We start from the raw sequence: 19,805 nt of genomic DNA, 5'->3' as shown, positions 1-19,805 counted from the left end.
AGCTCACTGCAGCCTCCATCTCCCAGGCTTAAGCAATCCTCCCACCTCAGCTTCACAAGTAGCTGGAACAACTGGCATGTGCCACCATGTCCAGCTAATTTTTAAAAATTTTTACTGGAGAAAGGGTCTTCCTATATTGCCCAGGCTGGTCTTGAATTCCTCCTGCCCAGGCCTCCCAAAATAAATTGTCTTTTAAAAAACGTCTTTTAAAAAAATGTATCTATCAAGTTACTAAAGAAAAAAGTATAAAATTTTTAAAAAACAGAACCAGCTAAAAGTCAAGGGTCAGAAAAAGGAATATAGGTGAGTCAAATAGAAAACAAAAAGTAACACATATATATATATATTCAAATACCAGTAAGCTACATTAAATGTAAAAGGACTGAGTAGTTACATTAAAAGTCTAAAATTGTCACACTTAAAACGACTGCATTCTGCTTGGAAGAGACAAACCAACAAGAGAGATACAAAAAGGCTGAAAATAAAAAGATGAAAAAAAGATATACCATGTAAACACTAACCAAAGGAAAGTTGGTACAGCTATACATATTTTCGATAAGGTAGGCTTTATGGAAAAAAGCAGTACTATAAACAATGAGAGATATTTAAAACAAGGAAGAAATCCATATGTAAGATTTAACAATCCTAAATCATTTGTCCCCAAAATCCTTTTCACCATAAGCAAAAAAAATCTAAATGAAGAGACAAATCCACAATCACTGTAGGAGGTTTTACCCCTATCTTAACAGATAATGGAGTAGGCAGACAAGAAATAGTAAGAATGAGGAAGATCTGAACAATACAGTCAACAAACTTTACTCACATATCTAGAACATTGCATAGAGTAACTGCAGAATATACATTCTGTTCAAGTGATCACAAATTTTTCCCAAAATTGATCATATGCTAGATTATTGAAATCAGAGTATGTTCTCTTCCCAAATGGAATTAAGCTAGAAATCAATACTATAGAGATAACTACAAAACCCTCTATTGTTAGAAAATGAGGGAATGCATGTCAAATAACACACAGGTCAAAGAAAAAAATCATAATGAAAATTACAGTATTTTGAACTGAATGACAGCTGAAACCAGTGATCTGACTATTCATTTCAAAAAATTAGAAAAAGAACAGCAAATAAACTCAAAGATAGTGGAAGGAATGAAATAACAATGATGCAAAAATTATTTTATAGATTAATAAGAGATGATACAAATAAAGTACTAATACTGGGAATAAAAATGTGGCTTAACAATGCAATTACAAACATTACCAACGTAATAAGAAGATATTATGAACCCATTTGTAACAATAGACCTGAAATTTTAGGTGAAATGAACAAATTCCTAAGAAAAAAACTAACCAAAATGATATTAAGGAGAAATGAAAAATGTGAAAGAAATGTGTATCTTTTAAATAACCTGAATTGGCCAGGTGCAGTGGCTCACGCCTGTAATCCCAGCACTTTGGGAGGCCAAGGCAGGCAGAACACCTGACGTCAGGAGTTCATGACCAGCCTGGCCAACATGGTGAAACACCATCTCTACTAAGTAATCTACAAAAATTAGCCAGGCATGGTGGCACACACCTGTAGTCCCAGCTACTCGGGAGGCTGAGGCAGGAGAATCACTTGAACTCGGGAGGTGGAGGTTGCAGTGAGCAGAGATCGTGCCACTGCACTCCAGCCTAGGTGACAGAGTGAGATTCTGTCTCAAAAATAAAAAATAAAGAAATAAAAACAAATAAATTGAATCTGTAATTTTACACCTTCCCACAAAGAAGTCTCCAAGCCCAGATGGCTTCATTTGTGAACTCTTACAAATACCTAGAAATAAGACTAATCTCACTTTGGGAGGCCAAGGTGGGTGGATCACGATGTCAGGAGACCATCCTGGCTAACACAGTGAAACCCCATCTCTACTAAAAATACAAAAAAATTAGCCAGGTGTGGTGGTGGGCGCCTGTAGTTCCAGCTACTCAGGAGGCTGAGGCAGGAGAATGGTGTGAACCCAGGAGGCGGAGTTTGCAGTGAGCCAAGATTGCACCACTGCGCTCCAGCCTGGGCAACAGAGCAAGACTCCATCTCAAAAAAAAAAAAAAAGAAAGAAAGAAGACTAATCTTACATAAGTGTTCAGAAAGTAAAGAATGCTGCCCAGTTTCTTTTAAGAGGCCAGAGCACCTTGATAACAATATTTGTCAACTTTCAAAAAAAGGCAAAATAACCAGTTAGTTTTTTTCATAAATAGAGGCAAAATTTTCCCCTTTAATTTATGTCATGTATAGGAAATCTTTGCCTAAGTCTATGTTTTTTTTTATATGGAAGTTTGTTTTACCTTTCATATTTACGTTTGTTAAATTAAATAAGCAGGATGCCATTAGCCTGGGGCTGCTCTGTACTTAGTTCCTACGTAATGAACTACAACCTAACTTAGTACTTACACAAACTGAAACCCAACTTAGAAGTATAACAAACAGATAGTTTCAGCTGATCACAAGCAGCCAACTCATCACACCATGCTCAAACAAGGTAAATGCTTCATCATACAATGCCCATGCAAAACAAGGCAGATGCCTAGCTGAAGCCAATCAGGTAATTTATCTGCTTTGCTTCTGTATCTGGCCTATAAAAGCTTGCTGCTCATGCTGTTAAGGGGGCCCTCTGAACCTCTTCTGGTTCTGAGTGCTGCCCAATTCATGAATCATTCATTGCTCAAATAAACTCTGCTAAATTTATCTGAAGTTTTTCTTTTAACAGGTTATAATCCATTAAGAATTAATTTTGCATATGGCATCACATGATTCATTTTTCCCATATGCATATATATGGATAGACTGGTGTCGCTGCCTTGACTAATGTTAAGACACCACCAGTTTTACCCACCAATATTTTTACACCATCAGTGCAAAGGCTGGCAAAGTGAAAAAGGAATATAGTTATCATTTGTGCACTTTTCTGCCCATAAATTACACTTCAATTAAAGTATACTTAAAAATCAAAAATAGAGATTGAGGATGAAAGAAAAATGACTTCTTAAAATGTATACTGAATTATATCACTCTACTTTTTAAAAGTTAACAGTAACTTCCCTTTGCATTTGGAACAAAGTGAAAATCTTATATAGAACCTACAGTATTTCATTATCATAATACATATCTAGTTTTAAAAATCTGGGTACCACTTTATCTCACGCTATCTTTCCACTTGCCTATTATATTCCTATCACGCTAATTTTCCTTCAGGTCCTTAAGCACACTAAATTCTTTCCCCCCTCAGAGGCTTTGCACATTAGCCCCTTTACTTTCTTTACCACTTTTCACACAGCTAGCTCCTTCTCATCCTGTACATCTCCTCACAGAGGTTTTCCCAGTCATCCTATGTAAAGTTGCCTCTCTCCTATGTTTTATATCTTAGCTCATTATACCCTTTATTGCCTTGCTACAACTTGAAATAGGTTTACTTATTTTTTGTCTGCTCCTCCATTAGAATGCATGATCCCACGGGGACAGAGATCTAATTGTCTTGAAGTTGTCTTAAGATTTAGCACAATGCCTGGCACATAGTAGGTGCTAAATAAATAATTTTTGAATAAATGGAAGATGTCAGGTTGTTTCCTATCAATCTAATCTAAGAAATTATTTAATATATTAGTTATCACTACCAATTCTGTTTTACCTACCAAGTGTTTGCCTTGTTTTTATCCATTTGTTTATGCATTTACTCACCAAAAAAACTTACGAATTTAGAGTTTGATGTGTCAGCCATATAAGTTATAAAGAATAAGCCACGTCCTTCACTTTTAAGGATCTCAGCTTTTATCAAGGAAAATCAATGCATAAAACAAAATTATCTCTTTACCAAAAAAATTAGTTAACACAAAGCCTTAAATCTAAAATGCTGAAATGAAGGGAAAAGAAAGATGAACCCTCCAAAAACAGTCCAGTAAATCTAACAACAACAACAAAAAAAACCAAGTTAATTAGGCATCACCTTTTCTTAGTGAATCCATGCTGACTCTTGGGGATTATGTCTTTCTTTTTCTAAATATTTAGAACACATTTTTAAATGTAATATACTGTAAGAAATTACAATATATTATTATCAGGACTTCAAATAAAAATTAGCTTATTTTACAATGAGAGTAATTAGAGAAAATCCATTCAACAGTATAATTACTTTGACTTGTTTTTAATAAGGAAGTGTGAGAATACTGCGTGTTTACTGAAAGGCGTATAAGTGGGAAAAGGTTGAGAATCTCCCCACTGCAGGCAGGCAGATTTCATCTAAATGCAAGAAAGAACTTTCTAGTAGTTACAGCTGTCCACCAGTAAAGCAAGCTGCCTTGTGAAACAGGAAGCTCTTAATCACTAAAAGTCTTGAAGGAGAGCTAATAGGACATTTTCCCCGGGACAGAGCAGAAAGCCCAGATTTAGGAGGCAGCATTGATTAGATCAGTGCCGCTCAAGCTATGGCAAAGGTGTACTTTTTAAATATTTTAAACATTTCCAATCTGTAGTGGACCAATACTTTTACATAGCACAAAAGTATCCCACATTTGGGTATCGTGGCAATGTTAGAAAGCTTTCTAAATGTTTACTTTTGGTTTCTGTTTTTAACTTGCACAAACTGGACTGGTAAGAATAGGCAAAATACACATTGATTAAGACTGCATTAGACAGCCTGTAAGAAATCTCTGAGCAATCTGTCCTCTCCCCTTCTATATTCACTATGCATTACTGTAAAACTACTCATTTCATAACCACCAACCTCTTTCTTCATCAATTTAAGAAAAGCAGTAATCTAAGAGATATTAGCCTTGAAAGCATTAGATCAAGGACACGAGATGTTTTTACTGCATTAATTTTTTATCTCACTACATTGAAAAAGAAAAATTTCCTTTTTACCAAAATACATCTGAATGCTTATTTAAAACTAATTACAACAATTTATTTTCAGCCATTTCCCACACCTAATTTTCTGGTTTCACTTTCTTTGCACAGCTGATAATGAAATGTGTAACAAATTATAGTTGGTCACACATTTGAAATTCCAAACTTGTTCTATCAGCTGGTAGCAAAACCAACAGAAGAGTTCCTTGGGGGCGGGTGGGGAAACATATTCATGAATTCAGAAGCACTGGAAATGAGATTTAAGTATTTCCAACTACCTATAATACCCAGTGGTGACCTGGCTAAAGTAAATATGTTGAAGGATTCTAAGAAGAAACAAAATTAAAAGCTGCCCATTCTCATACTTCCCCAAATACTCTTGGATTTCGCTTTCCGAAGGCAATGAGGCATTTTTGTTTAAAATCTGTTAGCTTCCCATTGAAAACAAAACAATCTTCCTTCTCAAAGGATAATCTTGAGATTTATGAGTTATCATCTCTCAACTCCATCAAAGAGAGAAGTTCCAACATTCCTATCACTACACTTTTACTAGAGCAGGAGTTCTTAACTGTGAGTATACGGATGGGTTTTAGGAAGTGCATGAACTTTCTGAAACTCCAAATGTTTATAAATTTTGGGTGAATGAGCAGTTATATGGGAAAAAAGTGCACAGTTGTCAATATATTCTCAGAGGGAACAATAATCCAAAAACATTAAAAGCGTCTTTCTTAAGTTAAAAATCTGATCTGAACAGAAACATAGGGTACAGCCTCTATATTAATTGAATAGGCAAAAAAGGTTATTAAATCATGCAAACAAAAAGGACTTTAGAAATAAGTCCTGTCATTTTGTAAATAATAAAACTCATATTTGGAGTTAAGGGAGTATTCAAGGCCACAATGCTGACTGGAAGGTAGAAGCCAAAGAAAAATGCTGATTCCTTGCTCCGAAGTCCATTCTTTCACACCCAGCTACCCAACACAGGGTGAGACTAAAGGATATTAGTAAGCCCACTATAGTCAACAATCCCACCTCGAATAAATATACCATCTCAAAATAAATCGTAATTCTTTAAACACTACTGGCTCATAAGATAGCCCACAATGCAAAGTAAATTAGCTGAGTGAATCTTTCAGTAACTGTTGAAACTGTTTAGAAATTTTTAGCAAAACCTCTTTTCAAAGTTTATTCTCATGTTTATTCACACTAAAGAATAATAAGTGCAAAAACCAACAGAGATGATGCTTAGCGAAAAAAACTTTTATAGTAAGTAATTAAGTGAGAAAGCTGAAGAAGAATGCCTTATTTTGGTACTGGTTACGATGGAGAGGAATCCAAAATTTGTTTTTAATTTTTTTGAAATAATTAGGAAACTGAAAGTCTGTAAATAAGAATCCAAGAAACCCTTCACTTTCCTCCCCCACCCCCCTTTGACTTCTGAAATACAGTGTAACTTTCTACCATCTGTTATTTTAAAGCAGAAACAGCAATGAACATATGGGCTTTCCCTCTCAAGCAGCTGCAGTGTAGTTAAAGTTATAATAATTGTCTTTCTGTAAGATAAATTTACATTAAAAACCTGGCCAGTTAAAAACAAATGGCTCAGCCTCAGAGCCTTCCAGAATAAAATTAAGAAATTCAGAATCATCTATGACATATTACATTCACAGATTTGGAGGAAATCCTCTAACTCTTGTGCTTTTACATTGAAGGTTACATAAATACAATTCGTGATGCCCAAATCAGTTTAGACAACCAAAGAGTCCATAACTCGTGTTTCCGATTTTTCTTGATAAAAATGGTAGGTGCATCAGATGGGTTCAGGAAGTCATATATAAAAAACCAGCAACTAAGTTCTTGAAAGCAGATAATATAAATCCACTACTTGTGTGAATCACTGAACTCCAATCTAAATGCTCATTTATGAGAAAAAAATCACAATGCATGTGGTGCACAAACTTCCATCTCAACTATATATCATATATAATGACTTTAATCTGAAAGGAATTCACAGCATATTTTGATATACATATTATGAAAAATAGGAATTCTACCTACCTTTATCTGGGTGATTCAAGATCATGACTCTCCTATGAGCTGTTCTAATCTTAGCCTTGCCAGCAGATGGGCTGTAAAAAGAAATTAAAGTGCTTATAATAAATAGCACCAAATGCAGATTATAAATTAAGGGTTTATATGGGTTTCAAGAAATTATACCTAATGAGAATTTCACCATCTTGTGGACAAATATGAAATTACAGCTTTCCACTTAATTCCACTAACCATCAAAATAAATCATTGATTCAATGTTACATCTGTTTTTCTTCAGTCCTTTGTAATGCCAATCTTTATTCTCAATCAATTTAAAAAACAAAACAACATATAGGTTAGGGGAGTCAGCTTCTGCAGACAATACTGTAAGTTTGAAAACTTATGCTTCTAAGTTATTTGGGGGGAAGGTGGTATATACGGTGTAGCAGACAAGTATTTGGATTCCAGAGGTATACTGCTGGACTCCCCCCACCCCCCAAGAAGGAGGAGTCTTGCTCTGTTGCCCAGGTTGGAGTGCAGTGGCATGATCTCAGCTCGCTGCAAAGTCCACCTCCCAGGTTCAAGTGATTCTCCTGCCTCAGCCTCCCAAGTAGCTGGGATTACAGACGCGCGCCACCACACCCGGCTAATTTTTGTATTTTAGTAGAGACAGGGTTTCATCATGTTGTCCAGGCTGGTCTCGAACTCCTGACCTCGTGATCCGCCCACCTCAGCCTCCCAAAGTGGTAGGATTACAGGTGTAAGCCTCCACGTCTGGCCCACTGCTGGATTTTAATCCCAGCATTGCCACTTAAGATTGGGTAAGCTTGATCAAATTTTTATCCTCTTGGTGCTTGTTTCCCCACTGTAAAACAGGGCTAGAGCAACTGTAAGGATTAAATGAGTTAATGCCTACAAAGTGTTAGAACAGTACCTGGAATGTAGCAAGTGCTTCATTATAGTTATCTTTTACCTTTACAGAGGATCTCAAAACTCTTTATGTCTCATAGTTATTTAGCTTTGTGAAAAAAAACCCATGGGAAAAGCTTGGCTGTTAAAGCCTATGCTGTAAACAAAAATTAAAGTAGATAATTAAATAATCCTAAAATTATTTGGGTAAAACCCAATGTATCCAGTATTGGAAATGTTGCTTATTAGTACATTTTCTAGGCAAGGAAAAAAAATTAACACTAACAACAACAAAATCCTACTACTGCTACTTAATAGCTATACTATCTTGTTTAAGCTACTTAACTTTTCTGAGTCTCAAATGGGGATAATAATAGTTGACTTTAAAGCACAGTGTAATTATTGTAAAGCTCAAAATAATTTAATTTGCATGGATGAACCACAACATAATAGCTAAAAGCATGTGCTTTTACAGTTAGTCAGAAACAGGGTCAAATTCTTGATTCTACTACTTATTAGCTGTGAAAGTATGTCTTGCTTAAACTCAGTTGCAATTTTCTCATTCGTAGCATACATGTAATAAAACCTACCCCCAGGTTTATTTTAAAGAAAAATTAGATAATATAAGTAAAAAGATTAACATAACCTAGCACACATGAAAGTAAAAGATGCTTATGAGACTGTATTAGATATCTCCTGCATTTTGAAAATAAAGTGTAAATAACCTAACTTAACATTTCTTGGATGGCTCGCAGCATTGTCATTATTACCAATTAAACTCTCAAGGTCTGCAGATGTTTGCTTGTCCTCCTACTAAATGGACCTAGAATGTTATTCATTTAAGTTCTATTTTGAACAGTGCCTCCCCTATGCTATCAGTTGTCAATCCCTGATTCTGCTATTGTTCTAGTCTTTGGCAGTTCCTTGCTAGTTACTTGCTACCTCTGATCTGTGGGTAAGTGACAGATCACCAAGCACATTAAAATGCACTATTAATTGCTGAGTAAGCACATAAAATAGTCTTCCATGAGTAAAATGAATTAAATATTTTCCTATAAGGACTTAAGAGTATTCCTCTTGGCTGTTTACCTATGTCTTTGAGGCAGCATTCTAAACTTACTTTTTGGCTTGTAGGTACCTCCCAGATAAACAATTAAACATTGTCTGGTTAAAAGACAACTGAATTTTGAGAAAATAACTGTTAAACATCATACCAGAGGTATGAACACTATACTGTTTAATTGCCTATTAAGAAATAAAAAAATTACACTGAAAAATTACAGCAGAATGATTTCGATTTCTGTGGCTAATCTACATTTATCAACTCCTTTTTTTGCTACACAGGTGCTCTGTGGCACATCTTGCCTTTATTACTTATGTTTTCTAGCTGTTCTGTATGTATTTGGCATGTCATGTTAGGTAGATTCTAAATAACTTTAGGGCTGAAGCTATGATTTGTATCTTAAAATAGAAATTAGGATTGTAGGCCAGGCGCAGTAGCTCACGCCTGTAATCCCAGCACTTTGGGAGGCTGAGGCAGGCAGATCACAAGGTCAGGAGATCGAGACCATCCTGGCTAACATGGTGAAACCCTGTCTCTACTAAAACTACAAAAAATTAGCCAGGCGTGGTGGCGGGCGCCTGTGGTCCCAGCTACTCGGGAGGCTGAGGCAGGAAAATGGCATGAACCCAGGAGGCGGAGCTTGCAGTGAGCCAAGATAGCGCCACTGCACTCCAGCCTGGGTGACAGAGCAAGACTCCGTCTCAAAAAAAACAAAAAAAAGAAATTAGGATTATATATAATACAAGTGCTTAATGCATTTTACATCACACTCCAAAAATGACTGTAAAAAGGTAAACTCCTTAAAATAACAAATACTTCATATTAGTAAATACTAATATTATAAAGGATTACTATAACAAATACTTCATATTAGTAAATACTAATATTATAAAGGATTACTATGCAAATAATTTTAAAGTAAAAAAGGGGGAGCTTTAAAAACCTATTTCATAAATTTCATCACCATGTGGCCCTCTAAATAATGAGATAAGTTCAGTAAAATCCAAATTTCATATATATATATATACACACACACACATATATATACACACACATATACGCATACACACATATATGTGTGTATATATATATATATATATATATATATATATATAGGTGAATGTTCTGCTGAACCATTGTATATTTTTTTAGAAGATACATGGCAAGGTCCATTTTATTCTAGATATTAAGTTTTAGTTGAGCACATAAAACAAAATCTGAAAATTACTCCGTCAAAATTTCCTTGATAATTAATTACAATGCTCTGAAAATCAGTTCCACATAGTTTTGTACATAAAACTCCACAACGCATTATGCATACTGAGGTCCACCAACCACTGAACGAAAGTAAACACAAGGAAGGAAAGTTCATATGCACAAGTATGGCATTCAAAACACTCTGCCTTTAAGATAATAATGATCAGACTCCTAATGGTGAGCTCTGGAAATGAGACCTATTCTGCTTTGCTGGCAGTGTTTATTTCCTTTTAGTTATTATTATATTAAGTCTCTTGGACCTTAATACATTTTAATATTAATACATGTTTGTTGCTGTAAAGATTAAACATGAGAGAAGCCTAGTTTTAAAGCTTAGTATAAAAACTAAATGTAGCTATGATGATATACCTCCAGTATACACAACTTCACTATGAAGCTGAAAATATAACTTTAAATATGATGTTACCTAGACCAGAGATTTCAAACAGCTCCCTAGAATGCATCTGGCTGGCAGTGGGGGTATGTGGAGTGGTGTTCTTGGACCTTCTGGCAAATGGAGCAGTTTTGGTTTCATCTTTTTTTTTCTACTACTGAGCTTTTGAGTAACATATAGTGATATGGTTTGGCTCTGTCTCCACCCAAATCTTATCTTGAATTATAGCTCCCATAATCCCCTCATGTCATGGGAGGGGAACCGGTGGGAGGTAACTGAATGATGGGGGCGGGTTTTCCTGTGCTGTTCTCATGATAGTGACTAAGTCTCATGAGATCTGATGGTTTCATAAAGGGCAATTCCCCTACACATGCTCTCTTGCCTGCTGCCACTATGTAAGATGTGCCTTTGCTCCTCCTTTGCCTTCTGCCATTATTGAGGCCTCCCCAGCTATGTGGAACTGTGAGTCCATTAAACCTCTTTTTCCTTATAAATTACCCAGTCTTGGGTATTTCTTCATAGCAGCTTGAGAATGGACTAATATAGTTTATAAACAGAATTCTACAAAAGTTTTTAGAAAGCTTAAAAATCATAAAGGTGCCAGTCATGGTGGCTTCTGCGTGTAATCCCAGCACTTTGAGAGGCTGAGGCGGGCGGATCACAAGGTCAGGAGATCGAGACCATCCTGCTAACACGGTGAAACCCCGTCTCTACTAAAAATACAAAAAATTAGCCAGGCGTGGTGGTGGGCGCCTGTAGTCCCAGCTACTTGGGAGGCTGAGGCAGGAGAATGGCGTGAACCTGGGAGGCGCAGCTTGCAGTGAGGGGAGATCGTGCCACTGTACTCCAGCCTGGGCAACAGAGCAAGAGTCTGTCTCAAAAAAAAAAAAAAAAAATCACAAATGTGCATCATTTCATATAATACACAATATTGTTGATAGGTTCTTAAAAACTGTGATTTTAAGCAAAATGATGTATGGCAGGTCCCTGAATAATGTCATTTCCTTCAACATCCTTTCTTTATAACATTGATTTAAAAAATTGGTTTCATTATAGTCATTTTGTTTAAAGTCACAGTTTACAAGAACCCATGGGCGATATTAAGTGAGGACTTACTATACCAGGTATAAAAACAATTTTCCTGGGCAGCTTTGTAAAATAATTCAGGCTTTTTGTTACAGACATGAGTCATATTGTAGGACACTATTCTCTTGCAAGGAAAAACATAAGGCAAAGACTCAAATACACATTTCAATAAACAATTCTCATATGCAATATGTCAGAATGTATAGTATCATCTAGAACACATACAGTATTTTTAAAATAGGTTATCAAAAGGATCAGCTCCATTTTGCCTTCACCTACCTGTTATATAGTCTACATAGCTGAGATTCAATGAATATACTCACATCTTAAAATTATCTTGTCATAATCAACATTGCCTGACTGAAAAGAAAGGGCTAGAGGAAAGCAGATAAGTTTCATTTACCATTCCACTTAATGTGTTAGGACAAATATCTAGCTTCTGCGTTTGTGACAGACATGGAAAGAAACAGGAGCCAAATTTTTTTCAGCACCTGATATTTGGTAGGTATTATGTAAAAAGGTATCATCATATCATTCTTATATTATTCCAACAAGGCAGAATATTATTACTCTCAATTCAAAAATGAAGAAGCCAAAGTATAGAAAAGCTAAAAACAAAACAAAACAAAAAAGCTTGACTAAGATCATACAGGGCAGCGCCTAAGCGACAGAATCAGGGCAAGAATCTGCTTTGCTTGGCTGATATTTATTGAGTAGTTAGTAAGTACCATGTGTTGCAGACATATGTTCACTGTGGCACTATTTACAACAGCAAAGATATGGAATCAACCTAAATGCCCATCAGTGGTAGACAGGATAAAGAAAATGTGGTACATATACACCATGGAATACTACGCAGCCACAAAAAATAATGAGATGGTGGGCTTTGCAGAAACATGGATGAACTGGAAGCCATTATCCTCAGCAAACTAATGCAGAAACAGAAAACCAAATATCACACGTTCTCACTTACATGTGGGAGCTAAATAGTAAGAGGGGAAAAACAGACACTGAGGCCTACCTGAGGGTGGAGGGTAGGAGGTAAGAGAGGAGCAGAAAAAATAACTATTGGGTACTAGGCTTAGTACTTGGGTGACAAAATAATCTATACAACAAACCCCTGTGACACAAGTTTACCTTTATAATAAACCTGCACGTGTAACCCTGAACCTAAAAGTTTAAAAAAGAAAAAAACTTCCAAAAAAAGAAGTTCACATATATTATATAATTTAATCTTCACGGCAACTTTATGCAGTTAAAACTAATCTATTATCTCTATTTTACAGATGATGAAACTGGGGTCACCCATTTAATAGGTGTTAAACTGGTATTTGTACGCAGATACACTTGATACCAGAGTCTGTGCTCTTAATCACTGAATTTTCCAAGTGAATTTTATACAGCTTTCAGTTCTATGGGATAAAACTTTATAAATATATATCTTAAGAGAATGTAAAAATATAGTCAACTCCTGTCTGTCCTAACAACGTAAGTGCCCTGCATAATATTAAAGGATATCCTCAAAAACCTTTGTACTTGGTTTTATAATGTGTTTCATACTCAGATTTCAAGATAATCAACAGGGTATTTTGGGAGGCCAATAAAAGTTCAGGAAAAATAACAATGCCATTCTCAATGATATTAAGCAAGAAATAGTTGGCAGTATAGCAAACTTCCTAATCTGACTCTCATGCTTAAAATCATTTCCTATTTTCTATTGTCTGGTAAGGAGAGAGCTCATTTAAGAAGAGATGAGATCTCTTAAATAAAGCACCAAACTAAACTGGGCTCCTCCTCCCAACTCTTTTGTTTTTTCTGCTAGGTCATAAGAAATAATAAAATGTTTTGGCTTTTAAAAAAATCTTTAAATTTTAAAAAATTTACAAGATATCAAAACATTTTTGTCAATACAGGACTTTATTATCTAATTTGCTTAATTGTGTTGATTATATCATCAGAAGATTTGTTGTACATGACATACTGTAACCAATTCCCACAAAAACTTGAGAGTAGGCTCTAAGGGAACATATGGTAAACAAATGATTATCATAGGGGAAAATATTCTTAACATTAAATGTTAAATGATATCACACAGCAATTATATAATATCATTAATTTTCTCTCATATTGTTCAAAGTTAGACAATAAAAGGATACTAAGGTGAAACAAGCACAATAAATATGCTTGATGTCACACTGCAGAAGCAGAAAAGAACTATGAAACATATCCTGGATTATAATTAAAAATATGATATCAAATTATAAAACTGAGTCCAGAGAGAATGTCACAAAAAAGGATATTTTGGTTAACTGAAACATCAGTATTCAAATATTATAGATCCTTGTTAAAGAATAAAGGTACTTCACAACTTTGCCTGTTTTGTTTTGTTTTGTTTTTTTAGGGGAGTGGGATACTTTCAGATTTGAGGCTTTAAAATATAAAAATTTGATATTTTCTCCTCTGCCACCTACTCATAATTTTAAGTGTAAGTATAACCTTATTGTAACGTTTTCTCTTTTTTAAAGACAAGCTTGGCCACACAACAAAACAATACTTATGCTGCACACCTACCTTACACCTAAAATAAGACCAGCTTCTCGCCTACTCATTTTCTGTTCAAATCCTCCTTTATAGTAGGATGAAAAGCTCTGTATAGGAAAGAAAGAGCAAGAAATCATTAGTTCCACGTATGAGGTGGCATGACCTCAATCTCATCATGTAGCTGCAGTGAGAGTAATGCATTTTACTAGAAGTCAACTCAAAATTACGGGGCGGGGGGAAGCACCAAACAATGAAACTTTTCAAGAAATTCTGACCAATATGAAGTTTTAAAAAATACTTTTTTTCACTTTAAAACATTAATTTTTCTACACCAAGATACAACAGAAAGAACAAAACAGACTGGTAGAAGCAAAATGCTTGAACTTTTTCTAAGCTCTGTAGTACTTTTCTCATTGGATAACCTTGATGAAGTCATTTAATGTTGACATGGCAGACATCGTTTAGCCTATCACACTAGCCAACAGAGAATGGGGAGGAACTAATGAAGAGGGGAGTATGTCACACTAGCAGACAGGCAAGCCAAGAGAGGCTGGGAAGCTGGATTAAAAGGTTTCAATGCTGCTGGAGAGGTGTGAACAAGGAGAAAAGGAGGACTCGAGATATAATGGGAACCAGATTGTGGATGGCCTTGTAAACAATGGAAGGAATTTAGAATTTTAAGTGGGAGGAGAAGCCAGAGCACTGGAATAACAATCTAACTTCGATTTAATCTAACTGCCATGTAGAGAACAGAAAGGTGCAAGAGTAGAAGTAGCAGACCAGTTCAGAAAACATAACAACAGATGAACAACAGATGATGATGGTATGAACTAAGGCGGTAGCAGAGGAGGTGATAAAAGTGGTTAGATTCTGGACGTATATTTAAAACAGAACTAACATTTCCTTGATGGATTGAATTTGGGATATGAGAAAAAGAACAATTAAGAATGATGTTGAGGACACTGTTATGTGCTCATCAGATCCCCCATCAGGCGTGAAGGACTTACTCCCCAGACACTGGGGCTGTGGCTGGCTGATAGCTCCCAGCTGTCAGACACTTTAGGAATTGCCTTGCCTTAAGAAGTCAAGCTTATCCCACTTTGCAGGGCAGCCTGTATCTACTGACTGGTTGACATGGGATAGAAACATTGCATTTCTCTAGGGTTCAGTCCTTGGACTTCTTATATATGCTCACTTCCTGGGTAATGTCATTTAATCCTATGACCCCTTGCCCCAACTTGGGATAACTACAATGAGCCATCCTTGCTTAGAGGTTATTGTGAGATTGGCTGAGGCTTTTGTAGGAATGCACTGAAGCCTAACTTGTCCTTCCCTTTCTTTCTGGAGTTGTTTATGCTAAGAGCACTCTTTAATAAAGGTATAGCTTGCTAATCTTTATCTCACTCTGCTTTCCAGAGAACCCAAGCTGTGCAAATGACTTCAAGGTTTCTGGCCTAAACTGCCAAATTGCCATTTAATGACTGAGGAAAGGAGCAGCTGTTTATTTGTTGTGAATAACAGACATGAGGAGAATGATTTCGGATATATTAAGTTTAAAATGTCTTAAATATCCAAGTGGAGAATGTCTGACTTAACATCAGACTTTACATTTGAGAGTCATTAGTGTACAGATAGCATTTAAAGCCATGAGACTGAAGTAAGATGGTTTAAAAATTAGAAGTCCAAGGAGTCTTCCCTAAAGACTGCAACACTTCGTGATATAGAAATGGAGAGGAATCAGTCAAGGAGGCTGACAAGGCCTAGCAGTAAAGGAGGATGGTAACTACAAGTCAAGAGTGAGGAAATGAAAAATGGTTTCAAAGTTTCTGATAGGTAAAGTAAAATGAGAGCCACGAACTGACCTCTGGATTTAGCAAAGAGGACATCAAAAACTGAGAAGAGCTGCAGAAAGTGAGGTGAGCGTTATGATTAGAGTGTATTTGAGACAGAATGGAAAGAAAGGAATGGAGACAGCAAGTAAAGACACTATTTTCAGTAGCTCTAAACAGAGAAACAGGATGGACAAACTTAGCTTTTAGGAGGAAACATACACATATATGATTACAGGCATAAATGTTTCTAAGCATGAAACCATTTCCTTACAAAAGTAGGGAAAAATAGGTATGCTTACATGAAATAAAATCTGAAAGCATATAACTTTAAAGTTATTTTTAGCTGGTGGGATTATAATTTTTTCTTTTTTTTAACTTCTAAATTTTCAACAATGAGCACAGGCTATTTATACAATTAAAGAAAAAAGAAGAATACTAAAAGAAACTAAGGAAATGACTAGAGCTTAAAAAATGGGTTCTAGGGAGTCAGATCTGGCCATTTATATAAGCTATACTCTTTGAACAGCTTATTATAAATTTATACCTGGTAATAAATAATTCCTGGCAATTAATTCATTCAATAAACACTTCAGCAATTGCTGTGTACCAGGCACTTTTCAAATAAGAGATCAAGGACTGTCCTTCATGACACAGATGCTAGTCTATCAATGAATCAATACTGTGAGAATATAATATACTCTCCAAGTTTCAAGTAATTTATAATCCAGTAAAAAAACAAATAGTCCCCCACCCCTGACACAAGTTTTGAGGAGAGGAAGGATAATCAAATTGGGTTAAGTACACATACTAACCTGAACAAATTTTATATCTTTCTAAACATACATAGAGAGTATGCACATATATAAAGAGAGATATAGAGAGAACTACAGATACAGATACAAATGGAAAGAAGTAAGGGGGCCGACTGTGGTGCCTCACGCCTGTAATCCCAGCACTTTGCGAGGCTGAGGCGGGCGGATCACCTCAGGTCAGTTAGAGACCAGCCTGGCCAACACAGTGAAACCCCGTCTCTATTAAAGATACAAAAATTAGCTGGGTGTAGTGGTGCACGCCTGTAATCCCAGCTACTCTGGAGGCTGAGGCAGGAGAATCACTTGAACCTGGGAGGTGGAGGTTGCAGTGAGCTGAAATTGCACCACTGCACTCCAGCCTGGGCAATGGAGACAGACTGTCTCAAAAAACGAGGGACTTAGAGGAATAGGGGCTGGTTTTAAGGTTTCTTTCAGGAAACCAAAATTTTTACTAGATGCATACGTTACTCCCTAAATTAAAGGTAATTAGTTGATTTAGTCATAACAAAACAGAAGTATCACCAAATATTTGCTCCTACTTTTGTTTTTAAATCATGCCTGAACTACTACATAGAATAATTCTTTACTCAGGAAAAAAATATTTCAATGAGTCTTTATTTACCTTAGGGAGCTCTAAAATTTGGAGCCAGCATAATAAAAAAGATAAATTTATCATGTTTCATAAACTGTCATTCCCACTATAGTCACCAAGCTCATTAATCTTAAAAGCAGGTATTGGCATCTGAGCAATTTTTTCACTTTCAGTTTTGCCCAGGTAGACATAGAGTTTCAGAAAAGGCTGCCAAAAATCTAGTGTCGGGAAGAAGTTCATATGAACACTGATTTTATTACCAGTAAGTCAATCTGTATATACATATAATCAACACAAACTCTTCCAAAAAGATCTAGACCATTTTGAGAATAGAGACTTAACATTTGGGGCTGGGTGCAGAAAAGTATACAAAGAGAAAACAAAAAATTGCTATGTTACACACTACTAAAATACATTCAACCCTCAGTATCTGTGGGTGACTGGTTCCAGGACCACTCATACTAAAATCTGCACTCAGGCACCACGGTCAGCCCTACAGAAACCACAGATACAAAAAGTTGGCCTCAGCGTAGGTGAGTTTTGCATCCCATGAATACTACATTTTTGATCTACATTTCATTGCAGACATGGAGGGCTCATTGAGTTTATTTTTTAAAATCATGATTAAGTGGACCTGTGCAGTTCAAACCCAGGTTGTTCAAGGGTCAACTGTATTTACACATTTCTTCAGAGAAAATCATGCTTCCTAAACTTCCAGAAAATTTAGGTCTTATATAACTTTAAATAGAACAAAACTGTTATCACAGTATTTTAATCCATTATTATGTTTGAATTAATATCTATGTCATGAGAAAGCACAAAATTGTAACTCTGTACTCCTCCCCACTAATAAAACTGAAAGGTCCTTTTAAGCTTGAAAATAATATACCCATATTGCATTATATTAGGACTTACAGGTATAAGCCACTGCAGAACCATTTTCTGACAACACTGTGGTAGGTCAAAGAAAATGTTTAGATCCAAAAAATGAGATTACTGTAAGGAACAAGTATACCATCAAATAGATGGAGTAAATGGTCCTTTTTTTCTAAAAACAGAAACACATCCTGGACCTTACAAATGATTATTTTGTACTATCCCATTCATAAAATATTGTACATATAAACGACAGAAGTCAAAATCATTTTCCTTCTAAAATTAGCACTAAATGCTATAGTGCCATGTTAGATTATTTTGTGTCTCCTTTGCTAAGTTAAACCAAAGTCTTCATTAGCTAATTCATTCACTCAATAGCTTGAAACACAAAAGTCCTCCAGGCAACTAGAGAAGAACTGGATCATCCCATAGTTTTAAAAGAATACATTTATCATAAACTATAAACTTTATTATGTAAAATAATCTATTTGATTTAAAGCTAACAAAGGATGATTTTAATTAGTACATTTTTCCATAAATTTCACTTGATCATAAAACAAAATAATTTAAAAAATTATATTCAAATAAAAGGACAGATTCACAAATAGAAAATTAAAAGCCTCAAAAAAAAAAAAAAGATGAAGGATGGGTTTTCTCCCCCAGAAAAAAATTTAAGGGTAATTAGACATTGGCTGAGTCAATAATATACATTAATACATTAATTAAAAAAAAAAAACAAGCAAAAGGGCACTTGTTCAAAAGAGCAGACTGAATCATAAAGATCTTTTGCTTTCCGAAGTGCCTTTGAAATGAGTAAAGACACTGTAAATTTTAAAACACCCTTAATAGGCCTAGAAAACAAGAAATGGGATAAATAGCAAACCAGAAAGTTTAAAGAAATCCTAGGTAAAATTTGCATGTACAGAAAAATCCCAGCAGCTTCAAACAGAGAAAAAAAGAAACCCTTTTCAGGAAAACAAGAACACTAAATTCAGAGTCAACAACAATAAAAAAATCAGCGAAACTTATTAAACCAGAACAATATAAACAGATCATTCCTACTCTACTCATATAGAGCATAAGAGGCCAGGCACCTGTCACTTTTGCCCTCAGGCTGAGAAAGAGAACCATATGCCTCTTTTTCTGATACGCATCTTATTTTGGGTGGTAGGTACTAAGAGAACCAAAGAGGCATACCAGCAGATCCCATTTCAGAACCCAGAAGCCTAGGGAGGTGAGAAGCTATGCCAAGAAGTAAAATATACACGGTGCTCAACCTCTCCTGGACTCTCCAGGTACCAATCCTGCCTCTAGTCTCCTTGCTCTGAAAGACATGCCTGTTAACAAACCCACCTATGTTATTTACAGCCCACTGTCAACACTGTCATTCAATTAAGCTGTTGAAGCAACCCTACCAAACTGCTGAAGAAAAGTCAAGAACATTACTTCTATTAGTCAATTTAGTCATCATAAATATGAATCAACAACCAAGGATCACTGGACATTTGAGCAAACCCAATTAT

At 35.7% G+C, this 19,805-nt stretch overlaps 1 protein-coding gene across 2 annotated transcripts in view; it reads right to left on the bottom strand.

The window, feature by feature from the left end:
* Positions 1-19,805, bottom strand: part of DNAJC15 (DnaJ heat shock protein family (Hsp40) member C15) — an 88,670-nt gene that overhangs the window by 15,940 nt on the left and 52,925 nt on the right. For both annotated transcript variants that reach the window (XM_004054439.5, XM_063697307.1), the window contains exons 4-5: positions 14,201-14,277; positions 6,948-7,018 (exon numbers count right to left, since the gene is read on the bottom strand). In XM_004054439.5, the coding sequence (XP_004054487.2) occupies positions 6,948-7,018; positions 14,201-14,277 (148 nt within the window). The remainder of the gene's footprint in view (positions 1-6,947; positions 7,019-14,200; positions 14,278-19,805) is intronic.

This window comes from Gorilla gorilla, chromosome 14 (assembly GCF_029281585.2).
Source record: "Gorilla gorilla gorilla isolate KB3781 chromosome 14, NHGRI_mGorGor1-v2.1_pri, whole genome shotgun sequence".
Taxonomy (NCBI): Eukaryota; Metazoa; Chordata; class Mammalia; order Primates; family Hominidae; genus Gorilla; species Gorilla gorilla.
This window is presented reverse-complemented; position numbering and strand designations above follow the sequence as displayed.